The sequence below is a fragment of the Podarcis melisellensis genome (assembly GCF_964234715.1).
Source record: "Podarcis melisellensis genome assembly, chromosome: 2".
Classification (NCBI taxonomy): domain Eukaryota; kingdom Metazoa; phylum Chordata; class Lepidosauria; order Squamata; family Lacertidae; genus Podarcis; species Podarcis melisellensis.
In genome coordinates, this window is record NC_138529.1 from 111254429 (window position 1) to 111277471 (window position 23043).

The window sequence follows — 23043 nt, forward strand, 5'->3', positions numbered from 1 at the left end:
ACTGGAAGGACAGATCCTGAAGCTGAGGCTCCAAGACTTTGGCCACCTCATGAGCAGAGAAGACTCCCTGGAAAAGACCCTGATGTTGGGAAAGATGGAGGACACAAGGAGAAGAGGACGACAGAGGACGAGATGGTTGGACAGTGTTCTCGAAGCTACCAACACGAGTTTGACTAAACTGCGGGAGGCACTGGATGACAGGAGTGCCTGGTGTGCTCTGCTCCATGGGGTCATAAAGAGTCGGACACGACTAAACGACTAAACAACAACAACTTCTCTGTGGCCCTGGACCTCCAAGATGTTTTTGTTTGAAGACCGTAAGTTCCTCTCTGGGGCATACCAGGAGAGGTGGTCCCGTAGGTACGACAGGGACACTAAGGTCTTGCTGGAGAGAGAAAGTAAGGGTGTGACAGGGGACAGCTCCACACCATGCATTAAAGCACATCCAATGTGTGCTTTAATCACATGACATCCCCCACCCAAAGCACCCTGGGTAAACTGTGGTTTGTTAAGGGTACTGGGAATTGCAGCTCTGTGACGGGGGAAGCTGCCATAGCCAGGATGCTTTGGGATAAGTCATGTGCTTTAAATGAATGGTGTGCCTGCCCATGTATCTCTCTGTCTGCTTTCCCCAAGAGATAAACCTGCACACCCAATCATCTATATGTCCATGCCTTTGCAAATGTTCCTGATGCAATGAAGATGGCTGATACCACTTAGAGACTCTTGTAATTAAGTGATAAAGGTAAAGGTAAACCTGCCCGTACGGGCCAGTCGTGTCCGACTCTAGGGTTGCGCGCTCATCTCCCTCAAGAGGCCGGGAGCCGGCGCTGTCCAAAGACACTTCCAGGCCACGTGGCCAGCGTGACGAAGTTGCTCTGGCGAGCCAGCACCAGCGCCGTGCACAGAAACGCCGTTTACCTTCCCGCTATAAAGCGGTACCTATTTATCTACTTGCACTTAGGGGTGCTTTCGAACTGCTAGGTGGGCAGGAGCTGGGACCAAATGATGGGAGCTCACCTCATCGCAGGGATTCGAACCGCCGACCTTATGATCAGCAAGTCCTAGGCACTGAGGTTTTACCCACAGCACCACCCGCATCCCTAATTAAGTGATACTGATATATTAATTATATAATTAGAATTAATCATCGAACTAAAAGAAGTAAATAGCATGGAAAACAAGTACCATATGAGGACCTCTCAGATATTGGAAGGGCTGCCACACAGGAGAAGGGATTTTTTTTTTTTTTTTTTTGCAGGAATAGAGATTATGGACCTCAATTAAAGGTAAAGGGACCCCTGACCATTAGGTCCAGTCGTAGCCGACTCTGGGGTTGCGGCACTCATCTCGCTTTATTGGTTGAGGGAGCCGGTGTACAGCTTCCGGGTCATGTGGCCAGCATGACTAAGCCGCTTCTGGCGAACCAGAGCAGCACACAGAAACATTGTTTACCTTCCCACCGGAGTGGCACCTATTTATCTACTTGCACTTTGACGTGCTTTCGAACTGCTAGGTTGGCAGGAGCAGGGACCGAGCAACGGGAGCTCACCCTGTCATGGGGATTCGAACCGCCGACCTTCTGATCAGCAAGTCCTAGGCTCTGTGGTTTAACCCACGGTACCACCTGCGTCCCTCAATTACAGGAGGGTAAATTTCAGTTGAACATTGAGAGAAAGGTTTTGGGTCCCCTCCAGACCTCTGTTCCATTGCGTTCATGATGGTTGGTGCTCACGATGGTATCAGGGAGATCGCACATTTGCGTCGCACGTGTTAAATATCAAAAATCCTGTGGCATTCTAGCACTGCCAAGGAAGAGAGGCAATGAGAACTAGAAACCTAGCAGTAGCTACCTCCACATCCTTGGTGCTGCTGGCGAGCGCTTCCTGGAGGGCTTTGATTAAGGCTTCCTTCTCCTTCAGGGCCAGGAGCAAAGTTTGGTCCCGCTGCTGCCAGGATCCGCGGGTCGAGGCGGAGAGAGATTCCAGCCGCTGGATCTCCCGATCCTTCTGATGCAGGACCTCGCGCAAAGCCTGGGGGAAGAGGGGCAATTGCCAAGGGTAGACAAGACAAGAAGAAGAAGAAGAAGAAGAAGAAGAAGAAGAAGAAGAAGAAGAAGAAGAAGAAGAAGAAGAAGAAGAGGAGGAGGAGGAGGAGGAGGAGGAGGAGGAGGAGGAGGAGGAGGAGGAGGAGGAGGAGGAGGAGTTTGGATTTGATATCCCGCCTTTCACTCCCCTTCAGGAGTCTCAAAGCGGCTCACATTCTCCTTTCCCTTCCTCCCCCACAACAAACGCTCTGTGAGGTGAGTGGGGCTGAGAGACTTCAGAGAAGTGTGACTGGCCCAAGGTCACCCAGCAGCTGCATGTGGAGGAGCAGGGAAGCGAACCCGGTTCCCCAGATTACGAGTCCACCGCTCTTAACCACTACACCGCACTGGCTCCCCAGAACAGGAGAAAGCAATATTATTTTCACGGATCCTCCTTTGTCCTCGCAGAAACAACCGTGTCATTCGAGGTGCCGTCTCTTAGCAACCATAGAATCCTGACTGCTAAACCCAGCAAACTTTTTGTATCCGGGATTGTCTATCTAACCCTGCAAGAATCCAGATTAATTACCCCCAGCAAACAATGGACTATTTTTTTAAAAAAAAAAGTTTCCAAATGTCACATGGTTTTCTTAAAAAAATTAACATACTAGAAGGAAAGATGTGAAAAGCAAACGAGACAAAGTGAGAACACAAGTTAGTGAAATGGGCTGCTTTTCCCATGATGCCGCGCTGCTCTCCACATCCTTCTTAAAACACAAAGCAAAGGCCTACCCTACATTTATCTGAAATGTCAGGTCAATGTGCCTTTGCAGCCAAGAAGGCTAGAAACTTAGTTCTTGGTTGTTCGTTTGCTGAAACCCAAAAGTCCCAAGCTATCAGGGTTTATCCAGAATTCAATTCGGAAAGAAACATAGCCCAAAATTTAAAAAAATAGATATATACATATACATACGTATATTCATTCATATGTACATTCATTCATACATACATACATACATATATATACATAAAATAATTTATTATTTATACCCCGCCCATCGGGCTGAGTTTCCCCAGCCACTCTGGGCGGCTCCCAATCAAGGGTTAAAAACAATACAGCATTAAATATTAAAACTTCCCTATACAGGGCTGCCTTCAGATGTCTTTTAAAGTGAAGATAGCAGCTTATTTCCTTCACATCTGAAGGGAGAGCATTCCACAGGGAAGGCGCCACTACCGAGAAGGCCCTTTGCCTGGTTCCCTGTAACCTCACTTCTTGCAATGAGGGAACCGCCAGAAGGCCCTCAGTGCTGGATCTCAGTGTCTGGGCTGAACGATGGGGGTGGAGACACTTCTTCAGGTATACAGGACCAAGGCCATTTAGGGCTTTAAAGGTCAGCACCAACACATTGAATTGTGCTCGGAAACGTACTGGGAGCCAATGCAGATCTCTCAGGACCGGTGTTATGTGGTCTCGGTGGCCGCTCCCAGTCACCAGTCTAGCTGCCGCATTCTGGATTAATTGCAGTTTCCGGGTCACCTTCAAAGGTAGCCCCACAGAGAGCGCATTGCAGTAGTCCAAGCGGGAGATAACTAGAGCATACACCACTCTGGTGAGACAGTCTGTGGGCAGGTAGGGTCTCTGCCTGCGTACCAGATGGAGCTGATAAACAGCTGCCCTGGACACAGAATTAACCTGCGCCTCCATGGACAGGTATATTTAAAATCACCAGCCTTGCCAACAGGAGAGGCCAGGACTCAAATTAGTTTTCCCACTGTGTTGCAGTTCAAATAACTTCCCACCATATTGTCCTAAGTTTTGGGCCCCTCCTCCCTCGATCACAGTACCCCTCTCTCCGTTCATACATGCAGGGTTTCCTCTCCTGTGCGGAGGGCAGTGCCAAGTCTTGCCAGGTCGGCGTCTTTGTCCTTCAGCGCCTCTTGAAGGTGCCTCACCTCACGGTGCACAGACTCCAATGCCAGGAAGTGACCGGACAAGGTCTTCTGTCAGGACAAAGAGAAGGAGACAAAATGAAGACTCCCCAGGAGCTGCCTGACTCTGCCTTACATATGGGATGGGAAGAAGACAGATCAGGATTGATTCCCCATCTGTGGAATGCTCTCCCCAGGGAAGTTCGCCCGGCGCCTTCATTACACACCTTCAGGCACCAGGCAAAAACGTTCCCTTTTAACCAGGCCCTCAGTTGATCTGTTTGACCCCTTATACTCTTTCAAAATGTGGCTCTTTTCTGGGGGGTGTTATTAGATATTATATATGTTGTGATCTTTTCTGTGAACCGCCCAGAGACCTACGGGTATAGAGTGGCATATAAACTCAATAATTAATTCATTAATAATATTTGTAGATCCCCGGAGGACTGGCAGTAGATCAGCAGGGAGTTTGGATTCCCAAGATCCAAAGTCTGATGCAGCAAAAAACCGTGCCAGATTGATCCATACGTTTAAAGCAGATTAACAAAAATTTAATGCACATGACTTCTCCGCAAACAACAACAATTTATTATTTATACCTCACCCTTCTGGCTGGGTTTCCCCAGCCACTCTGGGTGGCTTCCAACAGAATATTAAAATACAATAGTCTATTAAACATTGAAAGCTTCCCTAAATAGGGCTGCCTTCAAGTGCCTTCTAAAAGACTGGTAGTTGTTTTTCCCTTTGACATCTGGTGGGAGGGTGTTCCACAGGGCAGGTGCCACCACCAAGAAGGCCCTCTGCCTGGTTCCCTGCAACTTGGCTTCTTGCAGTGAGGGAACCACCAGAAGGCCCTCGGCGCTGGACGTCAATGTCCGGGCAGAACAATGGGGGTGGTATTGCTCCTTCAGGTATACTGGACCAAGGCTGGGATGAACTGTAGTTTGTTTAGGGTGCTGGGAATTGTTTCTCTGAGGGGGGGAACTACAATTCCCAAGATTCTTTGAGGGAAGCCAAGTGCGTTACATGCGCTTTGAATAGATGGCGGGGATGCGGCCTAACAAATTTCTTGCGGCGCAAGGTTTCATGGGTCGCATATGCATTTAAAACACTCTCACGCCACTTTAACAGTCCCTGCTTTCCCCCAGAGTGTCCTGGGAGATGTAGCTGGTTAATGGTGCTGACCGCACAGACCTCCAATCCCAAGCACCCTTAAAACTAAAGTTCCCAGGATTCTCCATGGCTGTTAAAGCGGAAATTGGATGTGTGGATCGGGATCCTCAGTGATCAAGGTCCTATTTCTGGCTCCATGCACTCCCGTTACCTCTAAGGCCTGGTCTCTCTCCTTCAGGCGATGGCCCATTTGATTTATCTGGGCTTCCAGCATGGAGGGCTTGACTCCCGGAGGGCCAAGAGACTGCAAGAGGATAAGACAGTCCTGGGGAAGAGAAAGAGGATGACAGAGAGAGAGAGAGAGAGAGAGAGAGAGAGAGAGAGAGGAGTTTTATGCTGAGGAGCTGAAACCCTTTCCTATGTCCTACCCATTCCCTTTTAAAAATTATTTTATTTATAATCTTCAATTTCATACATTTCAATAACTCTGCAATCATTTTAACTTCTATGCTGCTTTTTATTTTATTTTATTTATGCTTGTCAGGTCCATACATTTCTCTAATGTTTACAATCATTTTAATATTTCAAAGCTCGACTTCCTCCCCCCGCTTTCTGTGGTTCCTTAAAATTATTTTTAATATTTTCTGCATATCCAAATTAACTTAATTTATTCATTTATTCATCTGCTTTAAATATATATAGTCTTATAAAATTGCAGGTTATTACAATAATCCTGCCAACGCTCTTATCTGTTTACAGTTTGTTTGTAAATATTCAATAAACCATTTCCATTCTTTTATAAAAAGTTTGCTATCTTTGTTTCTTATTTTCCTAGTACCATAAGTTTCACCATTTCTGCATATTCCACAAGTTTTCGTATCCATTCTTCTTTTGCTGGGACTTCTTCTTTCCATTTTTGGGCAAGTAACATTCTTGCTGCTGTAGTCGCATACATGAATAAATTTCTATACAGTCTAGGTAGTTGTGTCCCTATACAGTGGTACCTCGGGTTACATACGCTTCAGGTTACATATGCTTCAGGTTACTGACTCCGCTAACCCAGAAATATTACCTCAGGTTAAGAACTTTGCTTCAGGATGAGAACAGAAATTGTGCTCTGGTGGCGCAGGAGGCCCCATTAGCTAAAGTGGTGCTTCAGGTTAAGAACAGTTTCAGGTTAAGAACAGACCTCCGGAACGAATTAAGTACTTAACCCGAGGTACCACTGTAATTCCCAAAAGGAAGGCTTCTGGGTTGTTGCTTTTCTACAAATGTCATTTTAAACATCTTTTTCAATTCATTATATATCATTTCCCAGTAAGCTTTAACCTTACTACAAAAGCCACCATGTCCTGCCCATTGCCATTTGAGGTATTGGAAGGGAAGAGGTGCCTATGCCTTAGTTACCTTTGGGAGGGAAATAGTTTCTGAAACTGAATCCATCCTTATGCCTGGGAGCTCAAAGCAGCACACAAAATCATGCACATTTTAAGCCTCACAACAACCCTGTGAGGTAGGTTAGGCCGAGAGCACACCACCGGCTCAAGCAAGCACAGCAAGCAGGGGGAGAATTTGAATCGGGGCAACTTTGGTTCTCAAAAGAGGCAAAAATCCAGCTTTTGACGCTATTCCAAAATTCAGTTCCCTCTCTATTCTCAATCTAGGCATGCAAGAGTCCTTATAAAAGGTCAAGGAGACATTCCAGCAAGGGGTAAAATCACTCAAGGGAGATGCAAATCAGGGCTGGGGAGGAGCATTGGTCTGAGGAGAGTCCTGAGGGCCACTCAGAGAAGAATGGAGGGCCACTTAAGTTCCTCACTGCTACTTCAAAAGTTCATGACAAAAAATCCCCACCTCTCTCCCACAGCCCAAGAACAACAACTTTGGTTAAAAAAAATGGCAGGGGGAGGGGGAGGCCACTGAAACAGCACAACATCAGCGCCAAAATGCCTCAGAGAATAAAAAGGTCTTTGCCATAAAAATGGAATGTTCCACAAATACAGGACTAATCCCCTCAAAAACCCTGTTCTTGCACTGCTGTCCTTTGAATGTCTCTGGAGGGTGGCACCCAAAGAAAGGTATCAGTAAAAAAGGTAAAGGATCCCTGGACGGTTAAGTCCAGTCAAAGGCGACTATGGGGTTGCGGAAGTCATCTCGCTTTCAGGCCGAGGGAGCCAGAGTTTCTCCACAGACAGCTTTCCGGGTCATGTGGCCAGCAGGACTAAACCGCTTCTGGTCCAACGGGACACCGTGACGGAAGCCAGAGCGCACCATTTACCTTCCTGCTGCAGTGGTACCTATTTATCTACTTGCACTGGCATGCTTTCGAACTGCTAGGTTGGCAGGAGCTGGGACAGAGCAATGGAAGCTCACTCCGTCACAGGGATTCGAACCGCCGACCTTCCGATAGACAAGCCCAAGAAACTCAGTGGTTTGGACCACTGGGCCACCCAGAGAAAGCTATCAGAGAACCACCAATAGAGGGTCTGAGGAGACCCATGCAGGAAAAGGTATTAGGGGTTGTGACAAAAAACAGCAGTCCCAGTAAGGTTCCCCCATTTCTGCATAAGAAGAGCCCTGCAGGATCAGGCCCAGCCAGTTTCCTGTTCTCACTGTGGCTGACTGGATGCCTCCATGGGAAGCCTGCACCTCCAATTCATCCTTTTCACCCGCTTGAGAGATTCGGATGGGCCACTCTATCACAGCATGGGATGCCAAGGTTTTTTTTCTCTCTCTCCTCACCTGTAAGGCCCTTTCCTTGCTCTGCAGACACCTTGCCAGCCACTGAATCAGCCGTTCTTGGCTACTGGCGGCCTTCACCTCCGGTGAAATCCCAGCCTCCTAATATTTGGGAATGAAACGAAACAACAGTTTTGAACAAATTCTGAGGTAGGCGCAAGAGGGCAGGGAAGGGAGCAAAAAGGAAACAGTGGCCAGGTCCTAACATCAAGAGACAGACGTGGCATCCTGCTTTTCACTGAGTCAGAACTGAGTGCTTTTCACTGAGTTTATTCAGCTCAGTACTGTGAATTCTGACCGGCAGCAGCTGTCCAGTTTTTCAGGCAGCAGCTTTGCCCAGCCCATAGCTGTCAACTTACAGATTTGAAAACAAGGGACCAGCAGCAAAAATAAGGGACCTGCAGCCTCTCCTGTTCCAGGCACTCCAGTCTTCCTGTCCTCCTGCAGTCTGGTCAAACTCATGCTGGTAGCTTCAAGAACACTGTCCAACCAACTTTGTAACCAGAGGTTCAACTGAATAGAATCTGAATCACATGCACCACAAGGCCTATGCAGCCTCAACTTAAGATGGCTCCCCGGCATGTCTTTGCACTTCAAAGTTTGCAGCAGCACGTGCAACAAAATGGCGTCCAGCATTCAAAAAACCCCTCAGCTTGTATTAACTAGCCACACACAAGGCATGCAAGCTCCACCCCCCAGTTGTTCTTAGACTTCATATTGGGTGAGCAACGCAGCCAAGCAACACAGTTGGAGCCTCCCTCCTTCCTGGCCAGCAGGGAGGGAGGGAGAGGAGCTGCTTCCTTTGAAATTTAAGGGACATCATTTAAGGGACATTTAAGGGACATCCATCAATAAGGGACAACAGCGGGACATGGCGCTGGAATAAGGGACTGTCCCTTCAAATAAGGGACACTTGACAGCTATGGCCCAGCCTGACCTGGAAACACCAGGGACTGGGGCCTTCGTAATGCAATGCAGATGCTCCATCACTGAGCTAATATGCTGCCTGAGGGAAAATAAAAAGGTGATCCCCGTCTACTTTCCCATATTCCAGCTAAGCTGGCAGTACATTCTTACTTCAACACTAGAGATAGGGCAGCACCCTTCACTGCCTCTACTAGAAACAGGAACAATGGCCTAGCTTAGCAATATCACACCACCACTTGCTCAGGGCTGTCCTGAGAAGAGAACCCCATAATAGTTGTTATAACAGGTAAAGGTAAAATGGTAAAGACTCCTGGGCAGTTAAGTTCAGTCAAAGGCGACTATGGTGTTGAAGCGCTCATCTCACTTTCAGGCCGAGGGAGCTGGCGTTTGTCCACAGACAGCTTTCCGAGTCATGTGGCCAGCATGACTAAGCCGCTTCTGGCACAACGGGACACCGTGATGGAAACTGGAGCGCACAGAAACACTGTTTACACCACTCTGGCGAGACAGTCTGCGGGCAGGTAGGGTCTAAGCCTGCGTACCAGGTGGAGCTGGTAGACAGCTGCCCTGGACACAGAGTTAATCTGCGCCTCCATGGACAGCTGTGAGTCCAGAATGACTCCCAGGCTGCGCACCTGGTCCTTCAGGGGCACAGTTACCCCATTCAGGACCAGGGAATCCTCCACACCTGCCCACCTCCTGTCCCCCAGAAACAGTACTTCTGTCTTGTCAGGATTCAACCTCAATCTGTTAGCCGCCATCCATCCTCCAACCGCCTGCAGACCCTCACACAGGACCTTCACCGCCTTCACTGGTTCTGATTTGAAAGAAAGGTAGAGCTGGGTATCATCCGCATTCTGATGAACACCCAGCCCAAACCCCTTGATGATCTCTCACAGCGCTGCATGTAGATGTTGAAAAGCATGGGGGAGAGGACAGAACCCTGAGGCACCCCACAGGTGAGAGCCCAGGGGTCTGAACACTCATCCCCCAACACCACTAACACGGCACAGGAGGAAGGAGTGGAATCACTGTATAACATGGCCCCCAGCTCCTCTAGGCAGTCTTAGAGAGACAACAACAGCTAACAAAAGCAGCTGCCGGCCAGTGCAGACAATCCTGAGCTAGATGATGCCAAGGTCTGACTGGAGAGAAGGCTCCAGAGCTCCCTATGCGCAGCTTGCAATTTGGGAGCGAAGCAAAGGCTGCCATGGACAGTTTTTGTTAAGTTGTGGGTTGACATAGCAGCCGGCACAGCGATTTCTTCAAGTAGCTCTTTATTTTGTAAGCTGGAATAGAACTGACTGCAAACAGCTCAGCCAGCCTGCTTTTATAGGCAGCCGGCTGTCAACTTTGTAACAACAACAGCCCAGAGTTCCCGCCTAAAATAACTGCCGCGGACCTGAGTGAAAACTATCTACAGACCTGAGTGAAAACTATATACAGTATCCCCCTGTTGGCCCAGGGTGAAACTACACTACATAACACCTTTCCCTCCCCTGCCCCAAAACAAAATGGCTCTACCGGCTTCACGTCCTCTCCCAGCTTCTCCTGAAAGCTCCTGAGTTCTTCTTCGGCAGCCTCAAGGCGCTGCTTCAGGTTCTTGTATGCCCCTTGGAAATCCTGTTGCAGCATCTGCTGAGCCTGGAACTAAGGGAAAGAAAACAGGGTTAGACCGGGAGGATTCCTGGGTGGCAAGATCTATGCGGGTGAGAGGGCTTGCCAGGCCTCAAGTCCTCACCCAGGGGTGTGCCTCCTACTTAGGGTCCCGTGGGGCAAGGGACGAATAAAACCACAAGTTTTGGGGCCAGAATCAAGCAGACAGGCTACTTTTGTGTTGGATACTCTCGCCGCATTTCCCCACCAGAAACTGCCTCTTAACTTCTAGGCTCCTCCAAAGAGCATTGCTCTTTCCAGTGTGGTGTCGTGGTTAAGAGCGGTAGACTCGTAATCTGGTGAACCGGGTTCGCTTCCCCGCTCCTCCACATGCAGCTGCTGGGTGACCTTGGGCCAGTCACACTTCTCTGAAGTCCCTCAGCCCCACACACCTCACAGAGTGTTTGTTGTGGGGAAGGAAGGGAAAGAAGAATGTTAGCCGCTTTGAGACTCCTTAAGGGGAGTGAAAGGCAGGATATCAAGTCCAAACTCCTCTTCTTCTTCCCATCTCCATTTTACCCACACGAGAACCCTGCAAGGTAGTTTCGGCTGAGAGGAAGCATCTGGCCCAACATCAGCCATGGCTGGGTAGGAATTTGAACCCAGTATACACCATGGTTTGCTTCAACAGTTCCTGGGTTATCTCAGAAATGAGCAGACAAAGAATGGTTTATTTCATGGGTAGGCAATCTAAGGCCCGGGGGCAGGATCCGGCCCAATCGCCTTCTAAATCCAGCCCGCGAATCAGCGTGTTTTTACATAAGTAGAATGTGTCCTTTTATTTAAAGTGCATCTCTGGGTTATTTGTGGGGCATAGGAATTTGTTCATTTAAAAAAAGAAATAGTCTGGCCCCCCACAAGGTTTGAGGAACAGTGGGCCGGCCCTCTGCTGGAAAAGTTTGCTGACCCCTAGTTTATTTCCTCAAGGTTTGTTTTGTTTCCCCTCCCAGCTGGTTCTACCTCTTTAGTTTGGTGGATGTTTAGGAGGTTCATGCACCAATAACAAACCACAGCTACAGGTTGTGGTTTCTGGTATCAAACAAACCATGGTTAAATCTGACATCCACACACGCAACACTTGGGCTAAACAAACCATGGCTTATGCCATGGTCTGGCTGGATGCAGAGGAATGGTGGAAGGTACCAGTTGGGGGACCCCCAAGGGAAGAAGACTTAGAGCCCAGGGAGCGGTGGTGGATTGATGATGAGTGGTCAGATCAAGTAGAAGGAGCAGACTGGGAAGAGGAGGGTTGGAAGCTGAAAAGGCAACAGGGTTTAGTGAGCAGGAAGAAGCTGCGGCAGAGAGCAGTCCAGAAGCAGAAGCGGAATCAGGAGAGGAGGCAAGAGGCAGAGATGAGTCAGGCTGGTGAAGAGTCCAGGAGGTCTTCCCGCTCCTGCTGTGACAAGGTCCTCTCCCTACAGTCTCCCAGGACCCGAAGAGGTATGAAGAGAGAGGAGCACAGACAGGCAAGACGGCAGATTGCTTGGGAAGGACCCAGGAGAGAAGGAAACTTAAGCAGCTCTGGGAAGGTGGGAATCTTTAATCCTGGCCTCATAGGGCCAAGATCTACCAAGAAGTATTGCTGCGCTCATTAGGTCTGGCTCCCCTGAGCAGGCCTTGTTTCTTTTAATAAAGAGTTAACTTCATGTACTCAGTGTGATTTATTGCGGCCTGGCTCCCTGATAGCTTAGCTCACAAATATGCCACACCATTAAAGCAGTTTTGCTGCATGGATCCTTGAGCAGGAATGATTTAAGCAGAGATCCTCACCTGCCTGCCTCTCTTTCTGCCTCTTACCTTCGGCTCCAGCGGCAGGAACTCATCCACCATCTCTTCAAAGGCCTCCTCTCCCAAGGGGCTCTCCCTCCGAGGAGTGGGCACGTGCCTGTTCCTGGCCAGCACCGGGATCTTGCTGCCCGCCGGCACCCGCAGCTGTTTCCTCTCGATGCCCCTCAGTGCCCTCAGAGCCTCCCACGCCACATCCAGCTCCGGAAGAGTGTCCAACGACAACATAGAGCAAGATTCAGCGTCTCCCAAGCTCTGCGAGCGGAGCGAGGCACGGGATCCGGCGCGGTGGACCGTGGGCATGCTCTGCGACTTATCCCGGCAGAGGGGGAAGCCGGGAGACAGCACCCCCAGCCGCCTGGGGGTCCGGCACACCCACTCGTAATCCGAATCCTCCACCCGGAGCCCGTGGCAGCTGCGGCACTGCCGCGACCGGCAGGGCGTCCCCGGGCTGCTGCCGTCGGCGTCCCCGGCCCAGCACTCATACTGAGAGAGGGCCATGTCGTCCTGCAGGAGGCGCTGGTAGCGCACGTGGGGCAGATCCGCGATGCTGGCGGAGATCTCTTGGCCCACGTAGGAGAACGTGGCGCCGGCATCCTCCGGGAAGCGCTGCGCGTGGATGTGGCGGAGGGTGCGAGCCAGCTGGTCTTTCTCCGAGAGCAGGCGCTGGAGGCGGTCGATGGAGAGGGCTTGCACCCGGGCAATGACGGTGTCAAAACGGTACACCCGGCCTAAGGCCTGGGCACATTTCCCGCACAAGAACTCCCCCCGCCCGTCACCGCGCTGGGGAGGCTCCCGGCTGAGGACGTAGGACAGCACCACCTGTAGGTCAGGGCGCGAACTGCCCCCACTGCGGCTGAAGAGCCATCGCCGGTGGTTACCGCGAAGCGCCGTGCCGCAGAGGCGGCAGAAATTGTTGAGGCTCTCCATGGGTTCAGAGGCGAGTGGCGGCGGAAAGAAATCCTGCGCTCTTCTGAGCCTCCATGTAGTCCCTGGCAGCTGTAAATCACTGCAAGAGCTGCAACTTCTGTAACTTATCTGTATTCAACATCCTGCTCAGGCTAAGCCAAATAATGCTTCTGGATTGGTTTTTCTGGATCTTCAAAGCCTGTATTTCATTCTCTCCAAAATTCTAATTGTAGCTTCCTTACTACGGTGTTCCGTTCCTGTCTTAGTCCAGATAGTACCTGGGGCTTTTGTTTCTGGAGCACTCAAGATTTCTGGATCTGGGCCTCTTAAGGTCTAGTCTGCCTCCCCAGTGGAAATCCAAAAGCCAGGTTCTAGTTTCTCGGCTTCAACTCTGAGTAAGACGACAACAGAAATACCTACTGATGGATCAGCTTGGCTTCCTCTGTTCACGCTCCCAATGGCTCGTATCATTTATCAAGATCGTTGCTTGCCAAATTCATCCAAATGCAACATGCCAGAAGCACCTGCAGGCAAAGAATATATTTTACAAATACACACCCAGGATTAGGAACAAAAAAACCAGACCAACCAGAAACTTCATGAACTAAAAAACCGTCTGTAATTTCCCAGGAAGGTGGAGGGCTGAGGTGGGGGGAAGAGAGTGCATTCTTTCTACTCTCCACCCAGAGCTGTGAAAGCACGCAAACGCGATATTTGCACACAGAGTGTAACACACCAAGTATTCTCATGTTTTTCCGAGAGAGGGGGAAAAGAGCATGGTTCTAGTCTTCCTGGTTTTTAAACTGCTTTAGAGATTACAACTTGACGGCTGGAATCAACGCAAGTTAATAAACAGTATAAATTCAACAAGGATGTCACCACTGGCATACATTTATTCTGACAGCGGAAACAGTTTTATTCTTGCTGTGAAACTAGGCTTTGTCATAAGGGAGGTGTACACATGTGAACCAAATGCACACCACTTAAATCCCAGGTATGAAACCCAAACGTACTTGTCTAGCCTCTCAAAGACTGGGAAAGTGCTCCTCTTTAGTGGAAAGTGTGACTCCCAAGGAGCACATATATATATATGGAGTTTTATTTATATATTAACATTCTTATGTTACATCGGTAAACATTATCATACTACATCACAAGGCTTATTATAATATAATTTTCAGCATGTATACAAAGTTTATATACCTAAAGGGGAAAAAAGGACAAAAAACTATTCCAAAATCATATATGTACCAACACTTTGGACTTCCTGTCTATCCCGTTGTATATTCCTTTTTTACAAAGCAAAATACTCTTATTATTGTATATTTCTTTACATTTTATCTAATACATTCCTATATCAATATGTACCCTTGGTCTTATTTCTCAACTCAGTCTCTCTCCAACGTCAATCGAATGCTAGCATAGATAGCAAACCTTTACTGTATTTTTGAACATATATCATATATCTATCCCGCTTTTCCATAAATTTTGGTTTTGAATTGCCTCTATATGAGCCTTAGAAACCTGGATTTTTCAGCCCGTTTTTAATTGCTGCTGAGTAACATTTTATATCATTGAAGTCACTGAAACTTTGATTTCTGGTCTTATTGAAACTGATTTTAGCTTGCTGCTGCTTCAGTTAATTGTTCTGCGCTTGTGTGTGTGTGTATTTAATTGTTTTATGACTTTATTTTGTTAACAGCTTTTGTCTTGGGCAGCTTTAGGAGGGGATTAGACAAATTCTTGGGAGGAAAATACTCTCTGCATTCCCCCCCCAGTAGCAGAGGCAATAATGCTTTTAAATACCAGTTGCTGGAAACTACAGGAGAGGAATAAAATAATCAGAATTGTGGAGCTGGAAGGAACCCTGAGGATACTTTAGTCCAGGCCCCTGCAATGCAGGAATACACAGCTGTCCCTTACGGGGACCGAACCTGCAACCCTGGCGTTATCAGCACCTCACTCTAACCAACTGAGCTATCTAGGATTGTGAGAGTTCTCTTGCGCTCAGGTCCTGCTTGCTGGCTTCTGACACAGGCAGTCAGTTGGCCACTGTGAGAATAGGTTGCTGGACTAGATATTGGCCTAACATGAGTCTTGTTTGTGAGCTTCCCATAGATATCTGTGAGAATAGGATGTTGGGCTAGATCATGGGTAGGCAAACTAAGGCCCGGGGGCCAGATCCGGCCCAATCCCCTTCTAAATCCGGCCCATGGACGGTCCGGAAATCAGTGTGTTTTTACATGAGTAGAATGTGTCCTTTTATTTAAAATGCATCTCTAGGTTACAGTGGTACCTCAGGTTAACATACGCTTCAGGTTACATACTCTGCTAACCCAGAAATAGTATCTCAGGTTAAGAACTTTGCTTCAGGTTGAGAACAGAAACCGTGCTCCAGCGACGCGGCAGCAGCAGGAGGTCCCATTAGCTAAAGTGGTGCTTTAAGTTAAGAACAATTTCAGGTTAAGTACAGACCTCTGGAACGAATTAAGTACTTAACCCGAGGTACTGTACCACTGTATTTGTGGGGCCTACCTGGTGTTTTTACATGAGTAGAGTGTGTGCTTTTATTTAAAATGCATCTCTGGGTTATTTGTGGGGCATAGGAATTCGTTCATTCCCCCCCCCCAAAAAAAAATATAGTCCGGCCCCCACAAGGTCTGAGGGACCTTGTTTGCTGACCCATGGGCTAGATGTTCCTTTGCCCTGATCCAGCAACGCTCTTCTTAGGTTCTTATCAAGCAGTGTCTCCTTGTGAAAAGCTCCCTTTCCCCAGGCACGACAGGTGGGCTGCTCAAGAAAGCAGAAGACAGACGTCTCTGGTGCCGGGAAATCCAGCTCTAAACTGACTGTGCACACACTGTACCTTTTAAGCATCTTGCTTAATAATCCTGGGAACTGTAGCTTGTCCTGTGCAGAACTACAGCTCCCAGCCTTCTCTGGGGAAAGTTATGTGCATTAAGCATCTGGTGTGTATGTAGCCTCAGTCTCTGGATCAAGACGTCCAAAAGGGGACCAGGGGAAAAACAGGGACAGATGGCGATTGATTTTTTTCAGAGGCAGGAAGGGAGAGTAATAAATCCATACACACAAGAGACGCAATCTTCTCACTCCTGGAAGCAGCTACCCTAACCAAGGATATAAGGACAGGACAGATCGCTTCCCTCAAGCTTCCCTCAGCTTACAAAGCCAACCAGAGATAGCAAGCAGGATTTGTGGGGCACCTTTAAAAACAAAAAACCCGTCCATTTTTTAAATCATGGAATATTGTTTTGCAGGCCTACGGACCCACATGCTATCTGACTAATCAGGTTGCAGCCCATAAAAGTATCAGACCCTTGTCCCTTTGCTTGTCCAGGATTTCTGCCCCAAGAAACCAGTAGCAACCACCTTGCTGGAATTTTGCCTTCCCCCCCCCCCCAAGCCCACAGAGCCTAGGACTTACTGATCAGGAGGTCGACAGTTCGAATCCCCACGATGGGCTAAGCTCCCGTTGCTCGGCCCCTGCTCCTGCCAACCTAGCAGTTTGAAAGCACGTCAAAGTGCAAGTAGATAAATAGGTACCACTCTGGTGGGAAGGTAAACGGCGTTTCCGTGCGCTGCTCTGGTTCGCCAGAAGCGGCTTAGTCATGCTGGCCACATGACCTGGAAGCTGTACTCCGGCTCCCTCGGCCAATAAAGTGAGATGAGTGCCGCAACCCCAGAGTCGGCCACAACTGGACCTTTACACTGACTGGCAGTTGTTCTCCAGGGGAATGCAGTAGATTGAACCTGGATTGTTCTTCATGCAAAAGCATGTTCCTCTAAGCTACTGCAGCCCATCTGCTCCTGCTGAGGTCCCTTCTTACCTGGGGAGCCTTCCTGACCAACTTCCCTCCTCCGCAGAAGAGGACCCAGGAGTCCTGGTGAGGCATATTGTTTCTCCAGCGTGGACTTTGCATTCTACAGTTTCGCTCTGTACTGATTTGCTCCCTCGGCCATTGCAGGCGTCTCTGGGCCACCTCCCCTCCACCACGCACCTTTCGACCCCAGGCTGCTGTGCTTACCTGTGCGGGGAGGCTGGCCGCTTCCCTTCGCCCTCCATTAGCTGTGACACATCATCTCTCCCTTACCTGCCGCTGCTCCACCCCGAGCAAAGGGCAGCCAGCACACCTGGCGGACACCTGAGCCCGGAGCCCCGCCTCCAAGGGAGGAACGCCCACACTCAGGCATCCCGGACCGGTTCTTCCTTACCGGAGCCTCTCCAAGCCCTCATCAGGCTTCCCCTCCCCACGTGCAGGGAGAATTTGAGCGCTCTGGCTTGCTCTTCTCCCTTCACCCTGTTGTTGTTTAGTCGTGTAGGACACTTTGTGACCCCATGGACCAGAGCACGCCAGGCACTCCTGTCTTCCACTGCCTCCCACAGTTTGGTCAAACTCATGCTGGTAGCTCTGAGAACACTGTCCAACCATCTCGTCCTCTGTCATCTCATTGTGCCCTCAATCTTTCCCAGCATCAGGGTCTTTTCCAGGGAGTCTTCTCTTCTCACGAGGTGGCCAAAGTATTGGAGCCTCAGCTTCAGGATCTGTCCCCCCCAACAGGCAGAAACCCACCAGGTGAAGCCTTCCTCGTCGCATCTCCACGCCAGGAGAGCAAGCTGCACCCGGCCAACTTCTGCCTGCCTGCCTGCCTGCCTGACCAAGCACAGAAACTCTCTCTGCAAAGAGGACGCTAAAATCGAAGTGCCCCACTTTCCCAAGAGCCCGGGCAATCCTGGCTCGCAAATCCCCCCCCCATAGCCTTCGTTGTTGTTCTAAATCGCAGGCGTCTTCTAAAGCACATCCGAACCCCCTAAAAAAAAGATTCCTGGGAATTGTAGATTACCCATCGCAGAGCTACAGCTCCCGGCGCCCTCAAACTACAGTGCGCAATACTTGTGTGTGCGCAACGCGCGCGCTTTAAATGCATGGTGTTCCAACTTCCATTAAAAGTAACCCATTTCCCCCTTTTTACGCACGGCGTTGCTACAAATCAGAGCACTCGGGGGTCCCGCTAGAAGATCGGCCCAGAGAGAGGACAGGAAAACCTCTTTCTTTCTTTCTGTCTTTCATTCTTTCTTTTTGTGCTTGGCTTACCTCGTTTCTCTGCTATTTTTCTCCGGACAAAGTTCGTCCCCGTCCTTTTCCCCTTTAAAGGGCATCTTCTCCCTCGCTCTCCCCTCCCCTCCCCTCCCCTCCCCCCCCCCCCCCGCGCTGCTAATTGCCTTGCGGGAGAGGTTTGCAGCCAACAAGCCACTTAAACGGACCATGTGATGGGGCGCGCTAAAAGGATTTGCCCGGGCTAATCCGCGCCTCCGTCTGGCTGCCCAGCTGGAAAGGTTGCTTGTTTTCCCTGATCCTACCTCCCTCCCTCCGTCCCTCCCCTCCCGGAACCCCGCGGAGCAGGAACTGGAGCAGGACGCCTGGGTTCTCCCTTCGGAAGGCTCCGAAAGCCACAACTTCAGAGCTGAAACCTCTCCATGGAGCGGGGAAAGGGGGCACACTCTGCGTTTCCATACCCGGTCGCTAGGGGGCAGCGGTGCCGCGACGCCGCTTGGTATCCTCACCGAGGACTAGTGACTTGACCTGGAGGCAGGATCGGGCAGGGCGTGGGGCCGGGACTTTGTGCCACGTCGCACCCTTCACTCGTGTTGACATTAGCTCCAGCCACGTAAGCCGTCGGCCCTGAATTCTCCCACGCCCAAAACTCCCGTGCGAAAGCGCCATTCATTCGGAAAGCAAAGGGAGCCGGGTGCCCGCGTGCAATAAATGTTGGAAGAGAAGCCCAGTTTCCCTCTTGGCCTCCAGCGAACTCAGGAGTCCTGGATTCCACCACGGGCGCTTCCCTCCTGTCTGTTTAGAGATCAGTGTAAATTCTATTCACGCTGGACTTTCCTGCTTTTTACGCATGGGTTGCTACTATGGAATGTGACAAGCAAAAAATGGCCACTGGCTTCTAAAACTAATCCACTCCCGCAGGGCAGGGAGCCAGGACGCCTGGGTTCTCTGGGAGAGGAGGGACTGGGGAAAGTTAGTCACGGGGTTAGATCAAACTCATTGTTCAGGTGAAGGGCTGGGAACCATTTCGGAAAGCTTCCTCGTTTAATTATTTTCCTTTTCATTGCAGTTATAAAAAGTGCAGAATGGTGATTCGTCCGTTAAAAAATACATCCATGCACTGGAGCCGGTGGCTTGGGAACTGCCTTCCTGCTCTCAATTTAAAGTTCTTTTATTCATCAATTAATGCGGCAGCACTGTAGCTGGGTGGATTGTATAAGAGGCAGCATGATGAGCAGGTTAGAGCAGGTGAGATGTTGCTGAACTACAACTCCCACCATCCCTAGCCATTGGGTTAGGTTTGCTGGGGCTGATGGGAATTGTAGTTCAACAACATCAGGATGACCAAAGGGTCCCCTGCCCTGGGCTATGGCCAGGGAGGTAAAGGTAAAGGGACCCCTGACCATTAGCTCCTGTCATGGCCGACTCTGGGGTTGCGGCGCTCATCTCGCTTTATTGGCCGAGGGAGCCGGCGTACAGCTTCCAGGTCATGTGGCCAGCATGACTAAGCTGCTTCTGGCGAACCGGAGCAGCGCACGGAAATGCCATTTACCTTCCCGCCAGAGTGGTACCTATTTATCTACTTGCACTTTGACATGCTTTCGAACTGCTAGGTTGGCAGGAGCAGGGACCGAGCAACGGGAGCTCACCCCATCGTGGGGATTCGAACCGCCGACCTTCTGATCGGCAAGTCCTAGGCTATGTGGTTTAACCCACAGTGCCATCCGCGTCCCAGATGGCCAGGGAGAGCCAGGTTCAAATCTCCACTCAGCGACGAAGCTCACTGGCCCAGCTTCGCCAACCTGCTGTTCTCTGGATGCTTTGGACTACAACTCCCATCGGCCGTATTGGGAGTTGCCGTCCAGAACAGGTTGAGGAAAGCAGGGGAAGCCACACTCCCAGCCTAAGCTAAGGGTTGCTTTTAACCACCCCACTTCTTTCCCTTTGGGGATTTTAGGAGAGGTGGGAATCCAGAATGAGGTTTAAAATGTGGAACACACACGAAGACAGTTGGTGATCCTAGACCACCATCTAGTGGACCTGGAGAGTCACTGACACCCACCAGCCTGGATAGCTCAGTTGGTTAGGGCAGGGGTCAGCAAACGTTTTCAGCAGGGGGCCAATCCACTGTCCCTCAGACCTTGTGGGGGTCCGAACTAGATTGGGGGGTGGGGAATGAACGAATTCCTATGCCCCACTGTAGCCTTATTGGAGTTCACCGATTGGGTCTGCGTTGCTCCGGGACAGGAGGAAGGAAGTCAAAATGACACCGAGGTTGGTTCAAAGAAAGAGTTTATTCTGCTCTCCGGATAGCAGAAGGCACCTGCGTGGTGAGTCCACAGCAAGTACAAAGAAATGACAGGTTTCATGCAGTTTATGTATCCTCCAGGCACCCTCTCACTCCTCCCCTAGGAGCCCAACCACGTCAGCGTACGTACACAGGTTGACATCACATATGTTCCTGCTCTGGTACTCTCAACCATAAAGGGATCTTCCTTCCTGTACTTCTGAGCATAAAAGGATATTCCTGTTCCTACTCCTATCTTGGAGCAAAAGGTCACTACTTCCGAGAACATGCTCTGGCGTTAGTCCCAGACTTGGGTCTCCCTGTAATTTGTGGTCAGAACATAATATATGTCTGTGTCTGTTCTACTGGTAAAGTCAAGGCCAGTCGTGCCGTCAAACTGATAAGGGAGAGAGCTGTGTTCTTGTTTTGCATTTGCTCAATGGCTAAAGTTTATGCATTTTAGCTAAGGAGAAATGGGGATTTTGGTGCAGTTTAAAAACTGCCTGCACAGTCAGTTTTGGGGTTTGGGAAACCCATTCCTTCACCACAAATAACCCAGAGCTGCATTTTAAATAAAAGGACACATTCTACTCATGTAAAAACACCAGGCAGGCCCCACAAATAACCCAGAGATGCATTTTAAATAAAAGGACACATTCTACTCATGTAAAAACATGCTGATTCCCGGACCATCCATGGGCTGGATTTAGAAGGCGATTGGGCCGGATCTGCCCCCAGGCCTTAGGTTGCCTACCCATGGGTTAGAGCGTGGTGCTGATCATGTCAAGGATGTAAATTCAATCCCCATATGGGGCAGCTGAATATTCCAGGTGATCCTCTCTTCCAACTCTAGGATTCTATGTGCTATTTACTCCCGATTACTTTAAAGCACAGGTATTGACCGGGAGGGATGCGGGTGGTGCTGTCGGTTAAACCACAGAGCTTAGGACTTGCCAATCAGAAGGTCGGCGGTTCGAATCCCCGCGATGGGGTGAGCTCCCGTTGCTCGGTCCCTGCTCCAGCCAACCTAGCAGTTCAAAAACACGTCAAAATGCAAGTAGATAAACAGGTACCGCTCCGGCGGGAAGGTAAACGGTGTTTCCGTGCGCTGCTCTGGTTTGCCAGAAGTGGCTTAGTCATGCTGGCCACATGACCCGGAAGCTGTACGCTGGCTCTCTTGGCTAATAAAGCGAGATGAGCGCCATAACCCCAGAGTCGGCCATGACTGGACCTTATGGTCAGGGGCTCCTTTACCTTTACTATTGATCGGGAAGCAGAACCAGGCCCAAACATCCTTCTGCCTGGGGAAGGGGGTGGAGATGGTATACAAGCCCTCCTCCCCTCCCCACCCCATTCCATGTGCAGGCAATGGGGGGGGGGGAGACCCTTTGAGTGTTGGTGGACTCCAAGTCCCATCAGCCCCACCCAGAAGGGTCAAGAACCAGGGATGCTGGGAATTGTAGTTCTGCAACATCTGCTGCACAAAATCCGCAGCCAGGCCCTTCGGGTGCAGGTGATGGGACACTGTGGCCCAGGGTGGCAGGCAACTTGGTGGACTCTAAGAGAGTAGGAAGCATTTGGAGAGCAACAGCTCCTCCGCCTATAGTGAAGGATGCTGGGAGTTGTAGTTCTATAACTGCTGGAGGGCCACAGGTGGGCCATAGCATAAGCCCAAGCAAATTCCATCGCTTTGCACGAACCTTCAATTCCCAGCATTTCCAGGGAGGGCTGGGGGAGGCTTCTTTCTGAACCCCTGGAGAGCTGCGGCTGCCAGTCAGTGTAGACAATACTAATCTCGATGCAGCGATCCGACTTGGTAAAAAGGCATTGTTATAAGAATTTTGAGGTCATATATGTAAATGTTCATAACTGTATATATAAACCATATGTCTGAAACCCCACAGAAAAGGTCCTGAACAAATTGACCTCAAATCTTTCTCTGCAAGGTCAAAGTGGGAAACCTCCCCATTGTCTCTTTCCTCACAAATCCTGTCTTAAGGGCACATTCAAGATATGAACAGGGTATGAGCCTGTGACCTGTGCCCTAGATTCAAGAATTAAATAGTTATGATAACAAAAAGAGTGGCCAAAACCCAGATAATAAAATCAGGTAACTTGCCAGACGGGAGATAAACAACGCACTCAGATTTCTGTTGTAGACCGCCTTTTCTGTGATATAGATATGATGTTTTGGGGGGGTGGTCTTGGACTCCAGGGCAGGCAATTTAAAATGTCTATATAAAAACGGACACACCTTTGTTTGGGGTCCTCCTCCTTTCCTGCATGTGAGGGGAGCACCCTGTTGCAACAGCTTTAATAAAGATCAGGCTTACTAACTGCCTTGCTTCTCAATATTCTCTGGTTAGCCTCTGTTATTTTCTCCTACTGATAGAGAACCTACAAAAGGACTCTATATGGGCTCTTGGGTATCCCATAAGGGAAAAGGAACAGTGTTTTTTATCTCATAACAGCAGCTTTTTATGTTCCCCCCAGCCACCTCTTTCCCCTTTTCAAGTGACTCCTCAGAACACAACACACAGAAATGCACATTTTCTTCTTGGGAACAAATTGCTTTTATTCATATAAATACAGAG

At 49.6% G+C, this 23043-nt stretch overlaps 1 protein-coding gene across 1 annotated transcript in view; it reads right to left on the minus strand.

Moving 5' to 3' along the window:
* The window catches only part of LOC309364518 (uncharacterized protein), a 28867-nt gene extending 11670 nt beyond the window's left edge, over positions 1 to 17197 (minus strand). Inside the window, exons 1-7 of the mRNA XM_081901986.1 lie at positions 17134 to 17197; positions 12191 to 13611; positions 10262 to 10387; positions 7814 to 7912; positions 5283 to 5396; positions 3893 to 4030; positions 1854 to 2033 (exon numbers count right to left, since the gene is read on the minus strand). Of these exons, the coding sequence (XP_081758112.1) occupies positions 1854 to 2033; positions 3893 to 4030; positions 5283 to 5396; positions 7814 to 7912; positions 10262 to 10387; positions 12191 to 13108 (1575 nt within the window). The 5' untranslated portion in view covers positions 13109 to 13611; positions 17134 to 17197. The remainder of the gene's footprint in view (positions 1 to 1853; positions 2034 to 3892; positions 4031 to 5282; positions 5397 to 7813; positions 7913 to 10261; positions 10388 to 12190; positions 13612 to 17133) is intronic.
* Between the last annotated feature and the right edge of the window lie 5846 nt (positions 17198 to 23043).